The sequence below is a fragment of the Chiloscyllium plagiosum genome, unplaced genomic scaffold, assembly GCF_037043375.1.
Source record: "Chiloscyllium plagiosum isolate Xiang-an unplaced genomic scaffold, Cpla_swu_hap1 HiC_scaffold_13, whole genome shotgun sequence".
NCBI classification, from domain to species: Eukaryota; Metazoa; Chordata; class Chondrichthyes; order Orectolobiformes; family Hemiscylliidae; genus Chiloscyllium; species Chiloscyllium plagiosum.
Genome location: NW_028270151.1, coordinates 85,730,575 through 85,748,345, shown reverse-complemented (window position 1 = coordinate 85,748,345; position 17,771 = coordinate 85,730,575). Strand labels below are relative to the sequence as shown.

At 43.2% G+C, this 17,771-nt stretch overlaps 1 protein-coding gene and 1 pseudogene across 5 annotated transcripts in view; one reads left to right on the top strand and one right to left on the bottom strand.

Annotated features, from left to right (window-relative positions):
- LOC122555703 (anoctamin-7-like) overlaps window positions 1-17,771 on the bottom strand; it is a 98,706-nt gene that overhangs the window by 16,558 nt on the left and 64,377 nt on the right. For 4 of the 5 annotated variants that reach the window (XM_043701740.2, XM_043701741.2, XM_087993865.1 and 1 more), the window contains 5 exons: window positions 17,171-17,225; window positions 10,163-10,260; window positions 7,238-7,374; window positions 3,249-3,454; window positions 765-910 (listed from right to left, as the gene is read on the bottom strand). In XM_043701740.2, the coding sequence (XP_043557675.2) occupies window positions 765-910; window positions 3,249-3,454; window positions 7,238-7,374; window positions 10,163-10,260; window positions 17,171-17,225 (642 nt within the window). The remainder of the gene's footprint in view (window positions 1-764; window positions 911-3,248; window positions 3,455-7,237; window positions 7,375-10,162; window positions 10,261-17,170; window positions 17,226-17,771) is intronic. The other variant, XR_015759234.1, reaches the window with a different exon arrangement.
- On the top strand, window positions 12,504-12,965 carry LOC122555704 (protein mago nashi homolog pseudogene; annotated as a pseudogene).

Below are 17,771 nucleotides of genomic sequence, written 5' to 3'. Positions count from 1 at the left end.
CACTATGACCATTACCTGAGCAAGGTAGACATTGTAAAAGATAGCCATCTCATACTGGAAATGATGGAGGATGCCATGCAAGGTGGAAATGATGGCCCAATGGTTTTAGCTGGTCATTTGGGTAATTGCCAATTGGTTGTTCCAAGCTTCCTGCCGGGTCTGAGGCTGGAGAGCTGGAGGTCACCATCAGGCCCCGTTTCAGAGCTTACGTCAAGAAACCCCTCCCGCACAGCTTTCTTTGAATCAAAATTCAGTTCTGGAGTCTCTTGCTGAGGAAAGGAGGGACAAATATATTTGATGAGCTTTCCTCCCACAGCCCACGCACACCTTCGTGGACCTTGAACACCAGCCGCCATTTCATGTCCTCTCACAACTCATACACCCCCCCCCCCCCGCAATAATGGAGCCTTTCAATCTCCCAAAGGCAGCGCATAAGGAGCAGCCCCTCGGGATCTGCTCCACCATTTAATGAGATCATGGCCAATCTGAAAATCCTCAACCCTACTTTCTTCACAGCCTTCCTGACCCACTTACTGATTAGACATCTGTCTATCTCAGCCTTGAATATTCCCAAAGGATTAAGAAAAGCCCAGTCTCTCCTGTTGCATTGTTGCCTCTGAGGTAACACCCAGTACACTCTCTGCCCCAGCAGCACAGCGGTTACTTATTCCAGTGGAGTTCTTGAAACAGCTCAGAGCCAGCTTGAATTTGATGTTCCTGTGTTATAGTCTCTCTTTAGGTGCCTCACCCTTTCCTTGTCTTACCTGCATGTGATATTGCTCTGCTGGTTGAAGGATGTGCTGGTTGAATGTGCCAAGGTGAAGTTGGTGTATCCAGTCAGATTATTCTGGTGCATATACTGGTAATATTGACGAGGCAGAAAGTCTGAGGTGAACGCAATCAAAAATGCCTGTGGGAGGGGAGTATGTTGCATGTAACTATGGCACTCAGCACTCGGTCAGTTTGATTTTGTTATTGAGCAGCTGGTTACACATATTAGAACCCCCCCCTCATCCCAGTCAGATGGCCCAAGGAGGCAAGTAGCGAAATATTATGTCACATCGGCAGAAACTTGTCAAAGAGCCGGGATTTCAGGAATGTCCTAAAGGGGAGGGATGAAAATGTGGGAGCTGATGGCTTAGCTGACAATAGTCCACGAATGACAACCAGAGACATGTGATCCAGGGACATGTGATCTAGGGGCACATCACCTGGGGACATGAGATCCAGGGACACACCATCTGGGGGCATATAATCCAGAGACATGTGACCTGGGGACACACAATGCAAGCAGACACACGATCTGGGGACACTTGATCTAGGGACACGTGATCTGGGGACATGAGATCTGGGGACACATGATCTGGGTACATGAGATCCCGAGACATGGTCCAGGAACATGCGATCTGGGAGCACACGATCCAGGGACATGCAGTCATGGGAACAGGTGATCTTTAGGGACACACAAAATACAGATTTGGAGGAATGCAGAGATCTCAAGGCAGGGATTATGTGGTGGTTAATGTTTCTTCCAGGCTGGTGGGCTGTGCACAGATTGCTCCTTTAAGCCCTCACACGTGCAGTTTCCTGCAGAGACCAAAGACACTGGCTTCAATTTCTCAAAATTGAACTGAAGGAAATTTCAATTTAGCCAGTGCTGAAAGCTGGACAAGCAGAAGTGGTGGGAGCATTAGAAGAGGTGCTGCTGACTGTGCACTGTTGGGGTCAGGGGCAGGTGCAGCAAGTAGATGAGAAATAACCAGGGACTAAGGATGGATCGCCAAGGGACACCAGAGCTAACAGTGCAGGAGTGGGCAACAGAAGTCATTGCATTTAACTCTCTGGCTGGAGGGATGAGACTGGAACTTGGCAAGGAAGGTTCACCAGCTGGTGGAGAGAAATCGGAGGATACAGAGGGATAGTTGCTAAGAGTCACTCTCCACACGGATGTTCTTTGGGATTTGATTTATCAATGCTGGTTAGGGAGGAGCAAATCTGGGACTGTGAGAAAGTGGGTTAGGAAGGTGCTGACTTGCTCTAACAGGGGACAGGCAGGTTGAAGAGGACAGAAGGTTTCAAACATAAATGCTAAAAGTATTTTATTTTAAGAAGACTTGTGACAAAATTAAAAGGGAGCATCTGAGGAGACTGAAGGGAGACATTTACGTTTTGGAGTCTTGCTGGAAAGGGAGATACATTGCAATGGTTTTTCATCCTGCACTCATCAGGATAAGTGCAAGGAAACCACATTTCACCACCATTTTCTATTGGAGGGAAAAGAGCTGATTGTTTAACAAGTCGACTCTGATTTGCCAAGGCGCTGCCAAAGGTGTCTCTAAGCCCATGAGCCCTTATATAAAGCCCTTTTTAGTTTTACAGTCTGTTCTGATATAATGCAAAAGTTGTGTTCCCCTCGCGATCCCGCATTATAAGAAAATTGCACAATAGCAGCACCACTTAAACCAATGGGCCCGGATTCACATTATAAACAATACAGGGAAGGAAAATTCGCGTTCTACAAACAATGGTCTAAATTCTTCAATCGTGTTATACCCAATTTGCATTGAAGAAATGCGCATTATAGCAAAACCGACTGTATTTCTTATTTTCTTAACCTATAATTATATTATGTATATATAATGTGCCATAACCTTTTTCTTTATTTTCTCTATGTTTGTACCTAGGTACTTTGTACCTAAGATGGCGTCGTGTAATTATACACTTTTCACTGTACTCTTGTTCTTTTGTAATTTAGGTACATGTGACAATAAACATAATTCTATTTCTGAGTGATTAAAAAATGCACTTTTCTTTTTGTGTGCAGAGAAAATGTCCTTACCTATGAAAATACACACCTTTGTTTTGAATGAAGTAAGGACATGTATCCGAATGAAGTAAGGACTGTGAGATCAAGTTAACGATGGCAAATTTCCTTCCCTAAATGACATTGGTGAACCAGATGGATGTTAAGCTTCACTGTCAGTATTACTGAGATGAGCTTTTAATTCTAGATTTATCAATAAAAAATATTCCGCAATTGAAAGCCAGTCTAAGTGTGACCATTCCTAATGAAGGGCTCATGCCTGTAATGTTGACTCTCCTGCTCCCTGGATGCTGCCTGACCTGCTGTGCTTTTCCAGTGCCACCCTTTTCAATTCTGATCTCCAGCATCGGCAGTCCTCACTTTCTCCTAAGTATGATCATTGTCAATTATCATGAAAAAAGGAGACAGGTGCCGGGATACTCACGTTACTTAATATAGCAAACATGGTGATGGTTTCCAGAATGTTGAACCAGATCCCGATCTCCTGAGCTCTCTCCACAATTGGCCGCCTGTACTCACACACAAACTTGTTGGCATCCAAGCGGATTTCTACCCAATTATTGAGAAGGGCAAACAAAGGAGCCAATGGGCATGCAGCGACAAAGATGGTGATGAATCCGAACTGCAGGACTGAACATTGAGAGACAGTGACCATCATTGTTAGAATGTGCCTTGGAAATTAAAGAAGCAAATTGCATTTGCAAAGCACCTTTCACTTCCTCTGGATCCTCTAAATTGCCTCACAAGTTGTCTGCATAGTTTGTCCTACAGGACAATGGTAATGCGGGAGAAGACAGCACCCATTTTGTTGCACTATCAACAAATAAAGTGAATGGCTAGTCAATTTGTTTTTATTTGTGTTGCTTTAGGACCATGAGAGATTTAGCCAATTGGATACTCTGACAATCTCAAATGCATCTACGGCCGTCAGCAAGAAATCAGAACAATGTGTTGTCTCCTTGGTGCCAGGATCAAGGATATCTCGGAGAGAGTGCAGAACGTTTTCAAAAGGGAGAGGGACCAGCAGGAGGTCGTTGTACACATTGGAACTAATGACAAAGGAAGGGAAAAGGATGAGATTCTGAAGGGACAATATAGAAAGTTAGGCAGGCATTTTAAAATGAGGTTCTTGAGGATAGTAATATCTGGATTGCTACCAGCTAGTGAGGGTAGGAATAGGAGGATAGAGCAGATGAATGTGTGGCTGAGGAGCTGGTGCAGGGGAAAAGGCTTTGCATTTTTGGATCATTAGAATCTCTTCTGGGGTAGAAGTGACCTGTACAAGAAGAACGGATTGCACCAAAATTGGAAGGGGACTAATATACAGGCAGGGAGATTTCCAAGAGCTCCTCGGCAGGTTTTAAACTAGTAAGGTGGGTGGGTGGGTGGAACCCCGAGAGATAGTGAGGAAAGAGATCAATCTGAGATTGGTACAGTTGGGAAAAGACGTGAGTCAAACAGTCAGGGCAGGCAGGAAGAAAACAGAGAACAAGGTAGGATTGACAAATTAATCTGCATTTATTTCAATGCAAGAGGCCTATCAGGGAAGACAGGTGAACTCAGGGCATGGTTAGGAACTGGGATATCATAGCAATTACAGAAACATGGCTCAGGGATGGGCAGGACTGGCAACTTAATGTTCCAGGATACAAATACTACAGGAAGGACAGAAAGGGAGGCAAGAGAGGAGGGGGGAGTGGTGTTTTTGATAGGGCTGTAATTAGGGAGGATATTCCTGGAAATACACCCAAGGAAGTTATTTGGATGGAATTGAGAAATAAGAAAGGGATGATCACCTTATTGGGATTGTATTATAAACCTCCAATAGTCAGTGGAAAATTGAGAAACCCCAAGTTTTTGAGGAGATCTTAGTTATTTGTAAGAATAATAGGCTGGTTATGGTAGGGAATTTTAACTTTCCAAACATAGACTGGGACTGCTATATTGCTAAGGGTTTAGATGGAGAAGAATTTGTTAAGAGTATATAAGTCGATTTTCTGATTCAGTATGTGGATGTACCTACTAGAGAAGGTGCAAAACTTGACCTAGTCTTAGGAAATAAGGCAGGGCAGGTGACTGAGGTGTCAGCAGGGGAGCCTTTAGGGGCCAGTGACTATAATTCTATTAGTTTTAAAATAGTAATGCAAAAAGGATAGACCGGATATAAAAGTTGAAGTTCTAAATTGGGGGAAGGACAATTTTGATGGCATTAGGCAAGAACTGTCAAAAGTTGATTGGAGACAGATGTTTGCAGGTAAAGGTGGATATAGCCCCAAGACCTGATCAGGTGTACACTGGAACTCTGTGGGAAGCTAGGGAAGTGATTGCTGGGCCCCTTGCTGAGATATTTGTATCATCGATAGTCACAGGTGAGGTGCCGTAAGACTGGAGGTTGGCTAACGTGGTGCTACTGTTTAAGAGAGGTGGTAAGGAAAGCCAGGGAACTATAGACCGGTGAACCTGACATTGGTGGTGGGCAAATTGTTGGAGGGAATCCTGAGGAACAGGATTTACATATATTTGGAAAGGCAAGGACTGATTAGGATAGTCAACATGGCTTTGTGCATGGGAAATCATGTCTCACTAACTTGATTGAGTTTTTTGAAGAAGTAACAAAGAGGAGGGCAGAGCGGTGAACGTGATCTACATGGACCTCAGTAAGGTGCTCAACAAGGTTCCTCATGGTAGACTGGTTAGCAAGGTTAGCTGACATGGAATACAGGGAGAACTAGCCATTTGGATACAGAACTGGCTTGAAGATAGAAGACAGAGGGTGGTGGTGGAGGGTTGCCTTTCAGACTGGAGGCCTGTGACCAGTGGAGTGCCACAAGGATCGGTGCTGGGTCCTCTACTTTTCTTTGGAGGTATAGTTAGTAAGTTTGCAGATGACACCAAAATTGAGGTGTAGTGAACAGCGAAGAAGTTTATTTCAGAGTACAAGGGAGCTTGATCAGATGGGTTGATGGGCTGAAGAGTGGCAGATGAAGTCTAATTTAGATAAACGTGAGGTGCTGCATTTTGAAAAAGCAAATCAGAGCAGGACTCACACTTTAAGATCTTTAAAAGGGACCTAAGGGGCAACATTTTCACGCAGAAGGTGGTGCGTGTATGGAGTGTTGCTGAACAAAGAGACCTTGGAGTGCAGGTTCATAGCTCCCTGAAAGTGGAGTCGCAGGTAGATAGGATAGTGAAGAATTCGTTTGGTATGCTTTCCTTTATTGGTCAGAGTAATGAGTACAGGAGTTGGAAGGTCATGTTGTGGCTGTACAGGACATTGGTTTGGCCACTTTTAGAATATTGTGCGCAATTCTAGTCTCCTTCCTATCAAAAGGATATTGTGAAACTTGAAAGGGTTCAGAAAAGATTTACAAGGATGTTGCCAGGGTAGGAGGATTTGAGCTATCGTGGGAGGCTGAATAGGCTGGGGCTGTTTTCCCTGGAGTGTTGGAGGCTGAGGGGTAACCTTATAGAGTTTATAAAATCTTAGGTGCATGGAAAGGGTAAACAGTCTTTTCCCAGGGATGGGGGAATCCAGAACTAGAGGGCATAGGTTTAGGTTGAGAGGGAAAAAAATTAAAAGGGACCTAAAGGGCAACTTTTTCACGCAGAGGGTGGTATATGTATGGAATGCCTTGCCAGAGGAAGTGATGGAGGCTGGTACAATTACAGCATTTGGAATGCATCTGGATGGGTATATGAATAGGAAGGGTTTCGAGGGATATGGGCCAAGTGCTGGCAAATTGGATTAGATTAGGTTAGAATATCTGGTCAGCATGGACAAGTTGGACCGTAGTGTCTGCTTCCATGCTGTACATCTCTATGACTCTAAATAAAGTTATGATCTATCAAGCCAGATGCCTGTCTGCAATCTGACTTGTCCAGTAATAATGTCAGCTGGGATCTGACTGTGAAGATGTTTCTCCTAATGTCTCTAATGCTGATTACTTTAAATCTGTGCCCTCTATTAATCATTTTATGAGGGGAAACAGTTTCACTGTCCCGACCTTTCCTGATTTTGAAAATAACTATCCCATCTCTGAGGAAAACAGTCCCAAATTCCCCAACTGACTCGAGTAACTGAAGTTCCTCAGCTCTATAACAATCTCTGTGAACTTTCACTCTCTCTACTGTCTGCACATTCTTCCTAAGGTGTGGTGTCCAGAACTAGACATAACATTCTAGTTGATACTTAAGCAGTGCTTCATATATGCTTAACATACATTATACACATTTACACACAACTGCCCTGTTCCTGCACCTATTTTAGAGTTGTATCCTTTATGTTATATTGTCTTCCATGTTCTTCCTACCAGAATAAATCATTTCTCATATCCATGAACTCTTCCTTCACTTCAGGATAAACCATGCTCTGATTTCCATCACTGTCTGTTAGTGTTTTAGGGAGCAACTTACCCATCTCAAGATACTCATCAAAGAGCCCTTCATAGACCAATTGTTCATAATCCCTCTCCCATGGATTTTGAATTGGAATGGACTTCTCTTTGGCCGTGCCCTTCAGTTTCCGTTTCTGCCACCAATATTTCAACTTCCTGTTCGATGATAAACACAACAGAATCCAAAGTTAAGCATCCAAATGAATGCTAGCTCAAAGTCAGATCTGAGGAGTTACTTCCGGCAAGGTGAAACGTTAGCTGCTTTTATTCATAGTTTCCTAATAGTGCAAGTTTTCATCAGGATGACAATGCGCTTTGGCAAAGATGTTTCTAAGATGAACACGCATCAACAATGTCGCTCGGGTGCATGATCAATGGTCATTGATTCATTGAGGGTTCATGGTCACGAACGAGACACTAAGTTTTGAAGCTTAAGTGTTTGGCACATTGGAAGGAACAAAATAAGTGGTTGCTAAGGGCGAATTTCATTCTTCAATTCAAAGCATTGCTTTTGGAATGTGGTCAACCCATGCACAGAATAAAATGGGAGTGTTGCAACAAACTTGTCCTGCAACCACCTTTTCCCTTCACTACTCTAATTCGCAGATAAGAACATTGAAAACAAAATTGGCCAAGCAGTGGGACCATTCAGCCCGTGGAGTCCAACCCATCATTTGATTAGATCGTAGCTGATCTTCGAGTTCATCTTCATGTTCTCTGAACTCTTCCTATACCTATTAAATCTTATGCTTTTAAAATGTAGAAATTATGCATCAGGGAGGGGGGGGGGTTTAAGGTTTCTTAGGCCATTCAGCCCATCGAGTCTGCTCTGCCATTCAATCATAGCTGATAAGGTTCTCAACCCCATTCACCTTCTTTCTCCCCATAACCCTTGATCCCCTTGACAATCTAAAACATATCAATCTCGGTCTTAAATATACTCAATGATCTGGCCTCCACAGCCTCCTGTGGCAATGAATTCCATAGACTCTCTGGCTGAAGAAGTTTCTCCTTACATGGAGTTAAATGTCACACATGATCTAATTTGAGCTGTCAAACACAGTTGAGGGGCTGAATCGACTACACCTAATCCTATCTCACTGTATCTACAACTTTTTTTTTTATAGATATTTTTATTAGAAATTTAACATTTTTACAAGTTTACAAAAATAAACAAAACTCTCAGATATAAACATTGATATACAATTAGCTCAAATATACAATAGCCAAAATTTGACAAAAAAAAACAAAACAACAAAAAAAAAACCGAAAAAAAAACCAACAAAAAAGAACAAACAGACAAAACTCAGCTATCTACTAATCTAACCTACAACTAACCAGGGTGTATATTTAAGTCTCTTACATGCTCGGGATGTGTTAACATCAGATATGATAAACCCGTATTCGTGCGGGATTCCTCCCCCGAGGGGCCCCGGACCAGCCAGGTCTGTAGTCTCAATTAAATAAAAGCCCTTGTTAGGATAGCCGAAATATCTGTATTTATGTAATTCAAAAAGGGCTGCCATATTTTATAAAATAATTCGGTCTTTCGGTGCACCATGTTTGTAAGGAAGTCAAGGGGAATACATTCCATAATTAGTCTGTGCCAATTTGAAAGTCCAGGGGGGCCCTCCGCCACCCAATTCATCAAAATATTTTTCCTTGCACAGAAAGAAAGAATAGAAAATAGTCTCTTCCCGTACGTGTCCAGGGAGGGAAAGTTCGAAAAGCCCAATAGAAGAGATACGGGGTCCACTTTTATTTCCGTTCCTAAAATTTCTGTCAGGGTACTTGCTACTTTAGTCCAATATCCACGGATCTTATGACAGGTCCATAAGCAATGTACAAGAGTGCCCACCTCTATTTTGCATTTAGGACACATTGGAGATGCTCCTGCCTTAAATTTTGCCAATTGAACCGGTGCTATATGGGCCCTATGAAGTATCTTCAGCTGGATAGCCTGGGTTCTGTTACAAATAGTAATTCTTCTAGCATTTTCCCAGATATCATTCCACGTTTCTGTGGAGATTTCTAGTCCCAGATCCTGATCCCATGTTTTAAGCAGATTATCCATATCTCCCGATACTTCATCATGTAGCAAATGATAAATATTACTGACGGAAGATACCCCCACTGGTCGTAGGACACTACATTCTCTATCGGATTTATAAAGACTATCTAATAACGTAGTCTTCTTCTGTATAAAATCTCGAATTTGGAAGTATCGAAAGAGGTCTCCATTGGGTAATCCGAATTTCTGACGCAGCTGTCCGAAAGACATCAGGACCCCATCTTTAAATAAATCCCCGAGACATGAGATACCCCTGGCTCTCCAGAGTTTAAAAGTGGCATCTGTTAACCCCGGTTGGAATCCCCATGCTCCCACTATCGGTGCATAGGGGGATGTTTTATGTGAATTACCCTCATTTTGCCGCATTATATTCCAAGCCTTGATTGTATTCAGTATTATAGGGTTTTTACAGTGATCTGTAATGATTTTCCTCTTGTCTGAGAATAAAAGGTTAATAAGTGGGTATTTTACTTGAGAAGCCTCGATGTCCAACCAGATTGATTGTGGATCAGACAAGACCCAATCAGCTATATAACTTAATAGGGAACTTAATTGATATTTCCTAAAATCTGGGAAGTCCAATCCACCCCTTGCCTGTGGAAGCTGTAGCTTCTTCAGCTTAATGAGGGGCCGCCTATGGTTCCAGATAAAGGAACTCAGCCAGCCGTATAATTTACATAAAGCTGTCCTCGGCAGCATCACCGGAAGCATTCTCATAGGATATAGGAGACGGGGCAGGATATTCAGTATCTACAACTTTAACTCCTGACCATTTGTACAAAAAAATGTAAACATTCACGGCCATCAAGACTCCTTCACTATTTTGGGTTGAATAGGTACTATTTAAAAATTCACATCGAATTGGATACTCACGGGATGACAAATTCCTGTGTATTGTTGATGATTTGCTTCCCAACCATGATGACTAACAGTTCCTGAGCTAATTCAATCAGGCAGCCACCAGCACCACACTGCAAACATAAAACAGTGACTCATAATCTGTCGTAGATTAACCATCTTGTTCAAGCAGGTCGTGGAACACATTCTCGAGCTGATGGGGCTTGAATCTGGTCCAGAGATGGAGACACTACCACTGCATCTCGAAAGCCCCAATAACCTGTATGCTTGACAGCCTATTGGGAAACCAGCAATGGCAGACAAACAATGCAGGGGACTCGCAGTGAAAATCCATAATGGGCTACCATTTAATCAGAGAGAGAGCCAACATGCCATTGTTAGAGGTACATATCTTCCTAATCCAGTTATGTTTGCTGAGGAGGTCACCAGTAACAGAGTTCATGGATGTTGTCTGAATGGACTTCCAGAAAGCATCTCATAAAGTTCCAAATGAAAGATACATCAAAATGTGATCTTTTAAAAAATATATTCATCCTTGGGATCTGAGTAGCACTGACCAGGCCAACATTTATTGTCTGTCCCGAGTTGCCCTCAAGAGGGTAGTGGCAAGCTGCCTTCTTGAACCGTAGCAGTTTATGGGGTATAGGAACACCCACAATGCCGTAAGGGAGGGAGTTCTAGGATTTTCACCCAGCAACACTAAAGGAACTAATTCCAAGTCAGGATGGTGAGTGGTTGGGAGGAGAACTTGAAGGTGGTGGTATTCCCTTGTGTCTGCTGTCCCTGTCCTTCTGGATGGTTGAGGTCACTGTTTTGGAGGGTAAATGCTGTATGTAAGTTAAGAATCTACTTTTTAAAAAAATTATTCTTTCACAGGAAGTTGGCATCGCTGGCTAGCCCAGAACATGTTGCCAATTAAGATATAAATGCATTGGAGGTAGTTCAGAGAAGATTTACCAACCAAATGCCTGGAATGAGAGGGTTGTCTTATGGCAAAAGGTTGGGTAGGCTAGACACTGGAGTGTAGAAGTGTGACTCAGTTGAAACATACAAGATTCGGAGGAGCCCTGGGTTACCTCCACTTAAACAGAGGAAATGCAAAAATAAATTCTCTCACATGATCACGAATCTTTGGAACTCTTCCTGGGAGCAGCCTTTAATATTTTTAAGGGAAGGGTGGGCAGATTGAAAGATTATCCAAGTAGGCGCGTAAGAACTCAGGAAGCCTGAGTTAATTTCTTGCGCAGCAACAAAATGGAGTTGCTATTGTGGTGTACATAGGCTAGTCCCAGCCTGGGACAAACAGTTCTGTACACCCATTCCTGGGTCTGCTTTGTTTTATTTTAATCATCCTGTTCCGAGATGTTATGACATTCCTTGAACCCGGGCCTCCTGTCTCAGAGGTAGGGACACTACCACTGCACCACAAGAACTCCTGGGCCTGCCTTTTGTTTTCTGTATATACCCAAAAGTGCTATCACACACAACTGAGTGACCTTTGCACCAGCAAACTCACCATTTGGGTTTGCTTTTTAAAAAATTAACCTGCTCAGAGACGTTATTAAAGCCTCAGGAGTAAGTGGGACTTGAACCTGGGTCTCCTGGTCTAAGCATTATAAGAGCCCTCTTTGGGTCTGCTTTATTTTCTCCTCTTTTTCCTCTGTACTCTGAATTGTCATCACACACAACTGAGTGACTTTCCCGCCAGCAAAATCACCATGATATTTACTTTGTTTTTCCTTTTTAAACACTAACCAACACCAATAAAACACCCAGATAACCAAATAAATGTTTATTCACAATGCCCATTATGGGCAACGCACACCATCAAAAGTGAAGGAAGAGAGGGAAGGGTCTGAATCAAAACGGAGTTGGAGGGGATGTCTGATTTATTTAATTTTCCAGTCTCAGAGATGTTATGACACACCTCTGGAATGGGTGGGACTTGAATCCAGGCCTCCACAGCCCAGAGGTAGCAACACAACCTCTGTGACACAAGGGCTGTCAAGGTTTGCTGTTTAAAAAAAGAAATTCCAGGGTCTGCTATACTTTCGAGTCAACCTGTTGAGACACGTTATTATACATCACTGGAGGAGATGGGACTTGAACCTGTGCCTCTTGCTTCAGGAGGAGACACTATCACTGCACCACAAGAGCGCCTTCAGGGTAGAGGTATTTTTTAAAAACGTATTTTTCTAATCATCCTGTTCAGAGATGCTATTACATACCTCTGGAGCAGATGGGACTTGAAGATGGGTCTTTCGGTTCAGGGGTAGGGACACTACCACTGCACCACAGAAGGCCCCTTTTAGGCTATCAAAGACTATTGGTCTGATGCAGGAGGCATGATGGGACCATGTCGAGTGGTTTCTACCTGTGCTATTATGTGGGGCACAAGGACAGGTTTGGTCACAAGTTACTTGTATTTGACTTCACGTCAGATGAAGACTAAGGTATGGCAACAACAGCAATTACAAAAATGATATTATGATTCAGAAGGAGAAATACGTGCACAGAAGTGTCATGGAAGAACTAAAGCAAATCACAGAAGACAGGGAAGTCACAAGGAAGATGATGCTTTGTGCCACCCCCCCCCCCCAACCCCCACGTGACCATGTGTGACCACAAGATCTAGAAATTGGAGTAGGACGTGAACTCTTTCATTTACAACATCTAAGACTGTGACTCCAATTGATGTTAATCCAAGTAATCCAAGCATTGAGAGGATCTGCATGTTTTCTACTATCTGGTCCACCAGGATTTGAAATGTCTAGTTGCCAGCCTTAGTGGGCTATATTTCAAGATCAATCCTATCTAAGTATTTGGTTTCCACACCTGCTTGATAATGGAGATGGGGATGGACTGGAGTGATTAAGACTCAGTGAATTGAAATGGACTAACCATGTGTTACAGCAGCTAACTTTATCTTATTGGGGGGGAGGAATTGGTATTTTTTTATGTGAATGTATAAACAACTTCATCTTGTTTACAAAATTTCCTTTCTATATTAAAAATGATGTCAAAAATAAAATAGAACATTACCTGGGTCTCTGGATTTACAGTCCAGGGATAATACCACTAGGCTTTTGCCTCCCCGGGAAGATTTTTATTTAACCTAATTTTCTAATAAACCTGTTTAGCGATGTTATTACACGCATTTAGCGCAGGTGGGACTTGAACTGGTCCTTCTGGTTCAGGGTAGAGATACCACCGCTGCACCACAGAGGGCTCTCACCGATATAAAGGTGATGAGTTCCAGCTGGGCAGGCCATTGTCTGTTACCATGGGAACTCATGCTCAACGAGCTCCACGGTGAGATTAATTTGTGAGTACCCAGGGCCTTTATAAGGGGTTATCACAAGATGGGAATGTGGATTTGAGGTGTCAAACAAATCAGTAAAGATCTTATTGAGTATTCGATCTATTCGATCTGATAGGATTTGTAACCAACAGCATTTATTGCAGTTATAATCCGCAGTAATTCATAGACTCTCCTTAAACTCCCACAAAGAGGATTTATGAGGGCAGAGCGGTAGATGTGATCTATATGGACTTCAGTAAGGCATTCGACAAGGTTCCCCACGGGAGACTGGTTAGATCTCACGGAATATAGGGAGAACTAGCCATTTGGATACAGAACTGGCTCAAAAGTAGAAGACAGAGGGTGGTGGTGGTGGAGGGTTGTTTTTCAGACTGGAGGCCTGTGACCAGTGGAGTGCCACAAGGATCGGTGCTGGGTCCTCTACTTTTAGTCATTTATATAAATGATTTGGATACAAGCATAAGAGGTACAGTTAGTAAGTTTGCAGATGATACCAAAATTGGAGGTATAGTGGACAATGAAGAAGGTTACCTCAGATTACAATGGGATATTGATCTGATGGGCCAATGGGCTGAGAAGTGGCAGATGGAGTTTAATTCAGATAAATGCGAGGTGTTGCATTTTGGGAAAGCAAATCTTAGCAGGACTTGTACACTTAATGGTAAGGTCCTAGGGAGTGTTGCTGAACAAAGAGACCTTGGCGTGCAGGTTCATAGCTCCTTGAAAGTGGAGTTGCAGGTAGATAGGATAGTGAAGAAGGCGTTTGGTATGCTTTCCTTTATTGGTCAGAGTATTGAGTACAGGAGATGAGAGGTCAAGTTGCAACTGTACAGGACATTGGTGAGGCCTATTCTGGAATATTGTATGCAATTCTGGTCTCCTTCCTATCAGAAAGATGTTGTGAAATTTGAAGGGTTCAGAAAAGATTTACAAGGATGTTGCCAGGGTTGGAGGATTTGAGCTATAGGGAGAGGCTGAACAGGCTGGGGCTATTTTTATTGGAGCGTCGGAGGCTGAGGGGTGACCTTACTGAGGTTTACAAAATTATGAGGGGCATGGATAAATAGACAAAGTCTTTTCCCTGGGGTCGAGGAGTCCAGAACTAGAGGGCATAGGTTTAGGGTGAGAGGGGAAAGATATAAAAGAGGTCTAAGGGGCAACTGTTTCATGCAGAGGATGGTATGGGTATGGAATAAGCTGCCAGAGGATGTGGTGGAGGCTGGTACAATTGCAACATTTAAGAGGCATTTGGATGGGTATATGAATAGGAAGGGTTTGGAGGGATATGGGCCGGGTGCTGGCAGGTGGGACTAGATTGGGTTTGGATATCTGGTCAACATGGACGGGTTGGACCGAAGGGTCTCTTTCCATCCTGTACATCTCTATGACTCTATGACTCTATGAATAGGGGAGCAGTGAGGGCAGAGCGGCCTATACCTATACCTGATCTATATGGCTTCCCTTGAGAAAATGGTGATGATCCACCTTCTTGAACCACTGCAGCCCACAGGGCAAGGGTTCACCATGGGGCGAGGCTGCTGAAATAATGCAATGACCCAAACAATACATTATCACAGTGAAGCATAAGTTTTGGCAAGTGGCTGAGGACTGAGGGGCAGCATAGTGGCTCAGTGGTTAGCATTGCTGCCTCACAGCACCAGGGACCTGGGTTCAATTCCAGCTTCAGGCAACTGACTGTGTGGAGTTTGCACATTCTCCCCATGTCTGCGTGGGGGTGCTCTGGTTTCCTCCCACAATCCACACCTGTAGAGGTTAGGTGAACTGGCCATGCTAAATTGCCCTCAGTGTTCAGGGATGTGTGGGTTAGGCGCATTAGTCAGGGGCAAATGTAAGGGATTGGGTCTGGATGGGTTACTCTTTGTAGAGTCGGTGTGGATTTGTTAGGCTGAATGGCCTGAAATCACACTGTAGGGATTCTACGACTGGGCTAGTGTGAAAGATAAATAAATGTTTTAATATCCAAGCAGAACCTTCTTTTGTTAAACAAAAATCCTGAACAGACACTGGGAATATGTTTGGATGGAAGATTGTCAGACCAAATCCTGGCCTCTTTTTAATATTTAGATTGGGAAGCCACACCTTTATAAGTAAGTTCAAGGTGCCCACTCCACAGTGGCAATGCATGCCTTGAACTTCACCTCCAACCCTCTGGAGGGAAGGGGCAAGAGGGCATTTGAGACCCAGGACAGGAGTCCTGCAATCAGAAGGGAATGCTCACACCTGGAATTTCTATCAAGTTTCTCTGTCACATAGCTTCTTAACTTTACAGGCCACTTATTGCCCTTAATGGAATCAAGTAAAAATACATAATGTCATGGGAAATCCGCTCCTAAATATCCCCAGCTCGCCCGGCAGACAGAATGGAAGGAGATGGGGATGAGTTGCTCCTCCCATTATGGCCTGGTTCTCTACTTGTGCTTGCTGCTAAGGTGGGAGGGAGGTGACCTGTGAACAGAGCACCAACGGGCAGTTAGGAAAGTAAGCGATAGCAGGGAGGAAAGGCCACCTTTAGCCAAGGATGGGATCAGGAGCTTCCATCTCAATCCGGGCTTTCCATCCACCAGTTCAGGGTGGGGGCACCTATCCAGGGTGGGCGGATATGGGGATGAATGGGAGGAGGTGACTCCAAACTGATTGCAGTGGGAGGGAGAAGGGGACTGCAAAATGACTGTGTTTGGAGGCGAACAGACTGTAAGAGGGGCAGAGGAAAGCTGCAATGGAGTGAAAATAGTTTTAAATCTGTCAATAAAGGAATACTCAGCTTAAAGTCGCCGAGGTAATGAATTACTTGCAAATGAAAATAGAATTTCTAGTTTAGGGCTCTAGTTTAAGTTCAGGAGCTGCAATATTTAGGAAAAAATGTAGTGGATCTGATTGTAATGACATTGTGTCAATTATTAACATAATTCTGAGATTGAGGTCTGAGATGCAGTAAAAAGAGTCTTAATTGTCTGGTTAAAATATTCCAATTTTAGCTCTGACCTTATACATCTGTGGACAGTGTGTTTAAGGTGATGGCTTTTTTAGGATAGAAGAGAGTTACAATTACTAATTAAATTTTTTTTGTTGCTAACTGATGCCTGTTGTCTTGTATCAGTTTAAATACCATGGAATTGTAGAAATTACTTCTTGCCTTCTGTGTTGTGGCACTCAGTTTAATGGAGAGTTGTTTATTATTGATGAATTCTTCTAATTCTGTTTTGGTTCAATAGCCTGCATGTCATCTCAAATACAAAAAAGGTATTGTGACCGCGTGATTATATAACCTACTAAATGAGTTAGTGAGTTTGAAAAGGTATTCTGCAAAATATAAAAAAGTAGCCCTCGAAAATAAAATGACCCCTGAATAGGATCCGCGCATGACCATGATAGGTAAGGCCCAAGAAAGGCTAACTAGCTGGAAATTCTAGGATGGTCTCAGAATTTACCTCACATTGCACCTTGCCCAATGGGAGGACATTGATGGATGGATATAACAGGAGCACCCAGGTTAGGGTTGGCTGGTACATACTGGTCTGGCTTGTTCTGGTAATGCTGTGACCCCAGCACTCCCGCAGCCTCCAACATCACCCCAACTCCACACCCAGACACACACACACATCACTGCCTTCTCCACCTCCTGAAATCTGAACATATTCTGTGATTAGGTTCTGCGAAGCATTTGTAAATCTGATACCTACAGACTCGTTTCTGACTCCAAGCAGCGAGCCATAGTGTTCAGGATAACCAACAAACCTAAGAAACACAACAGAGTGGAAATAGGTTCAGCATTCACACCATGCAAAGACTTAAGCAAATCAAACAGATTCTGGGAGTGATCCCAATTGAGAATCCCAAGATTTTAAATGATGTGGTACAGTTGCAAAAGGACTTCCTAATTTTTTTTACCACCTCTCCATTTGAACCAAAATACTAACATTTAAACCTTTCCCTAGACGTTGCAATAAGGTGAAACAAACATCACTGGTAGACTGAGAGAGAGAGCAGAGGAAATATGCACTGGAACATAGGACTAATGTGGGATTGGCTCCTTTGAGCTGCTGCGCTATTCCAATCTCGTCTGATCTGGTTTTAGTGCCAATCCTACTTTCTATCAGTCCCATGTCTGAACAAGAGTCACTGGAGTCATTTTTCTCACATGAGCCCTGTCTTGCTTCTCCTTAAATACATTCCTGAAAAGCAATCTGCTCTGCTACTGATAAAAGTTGTGGTCATTGTCTTCAATACTTATTTGAGAAATCTGTACTGAGGTTTTGAGGTATTGAGGTAGCGTTTGATTCT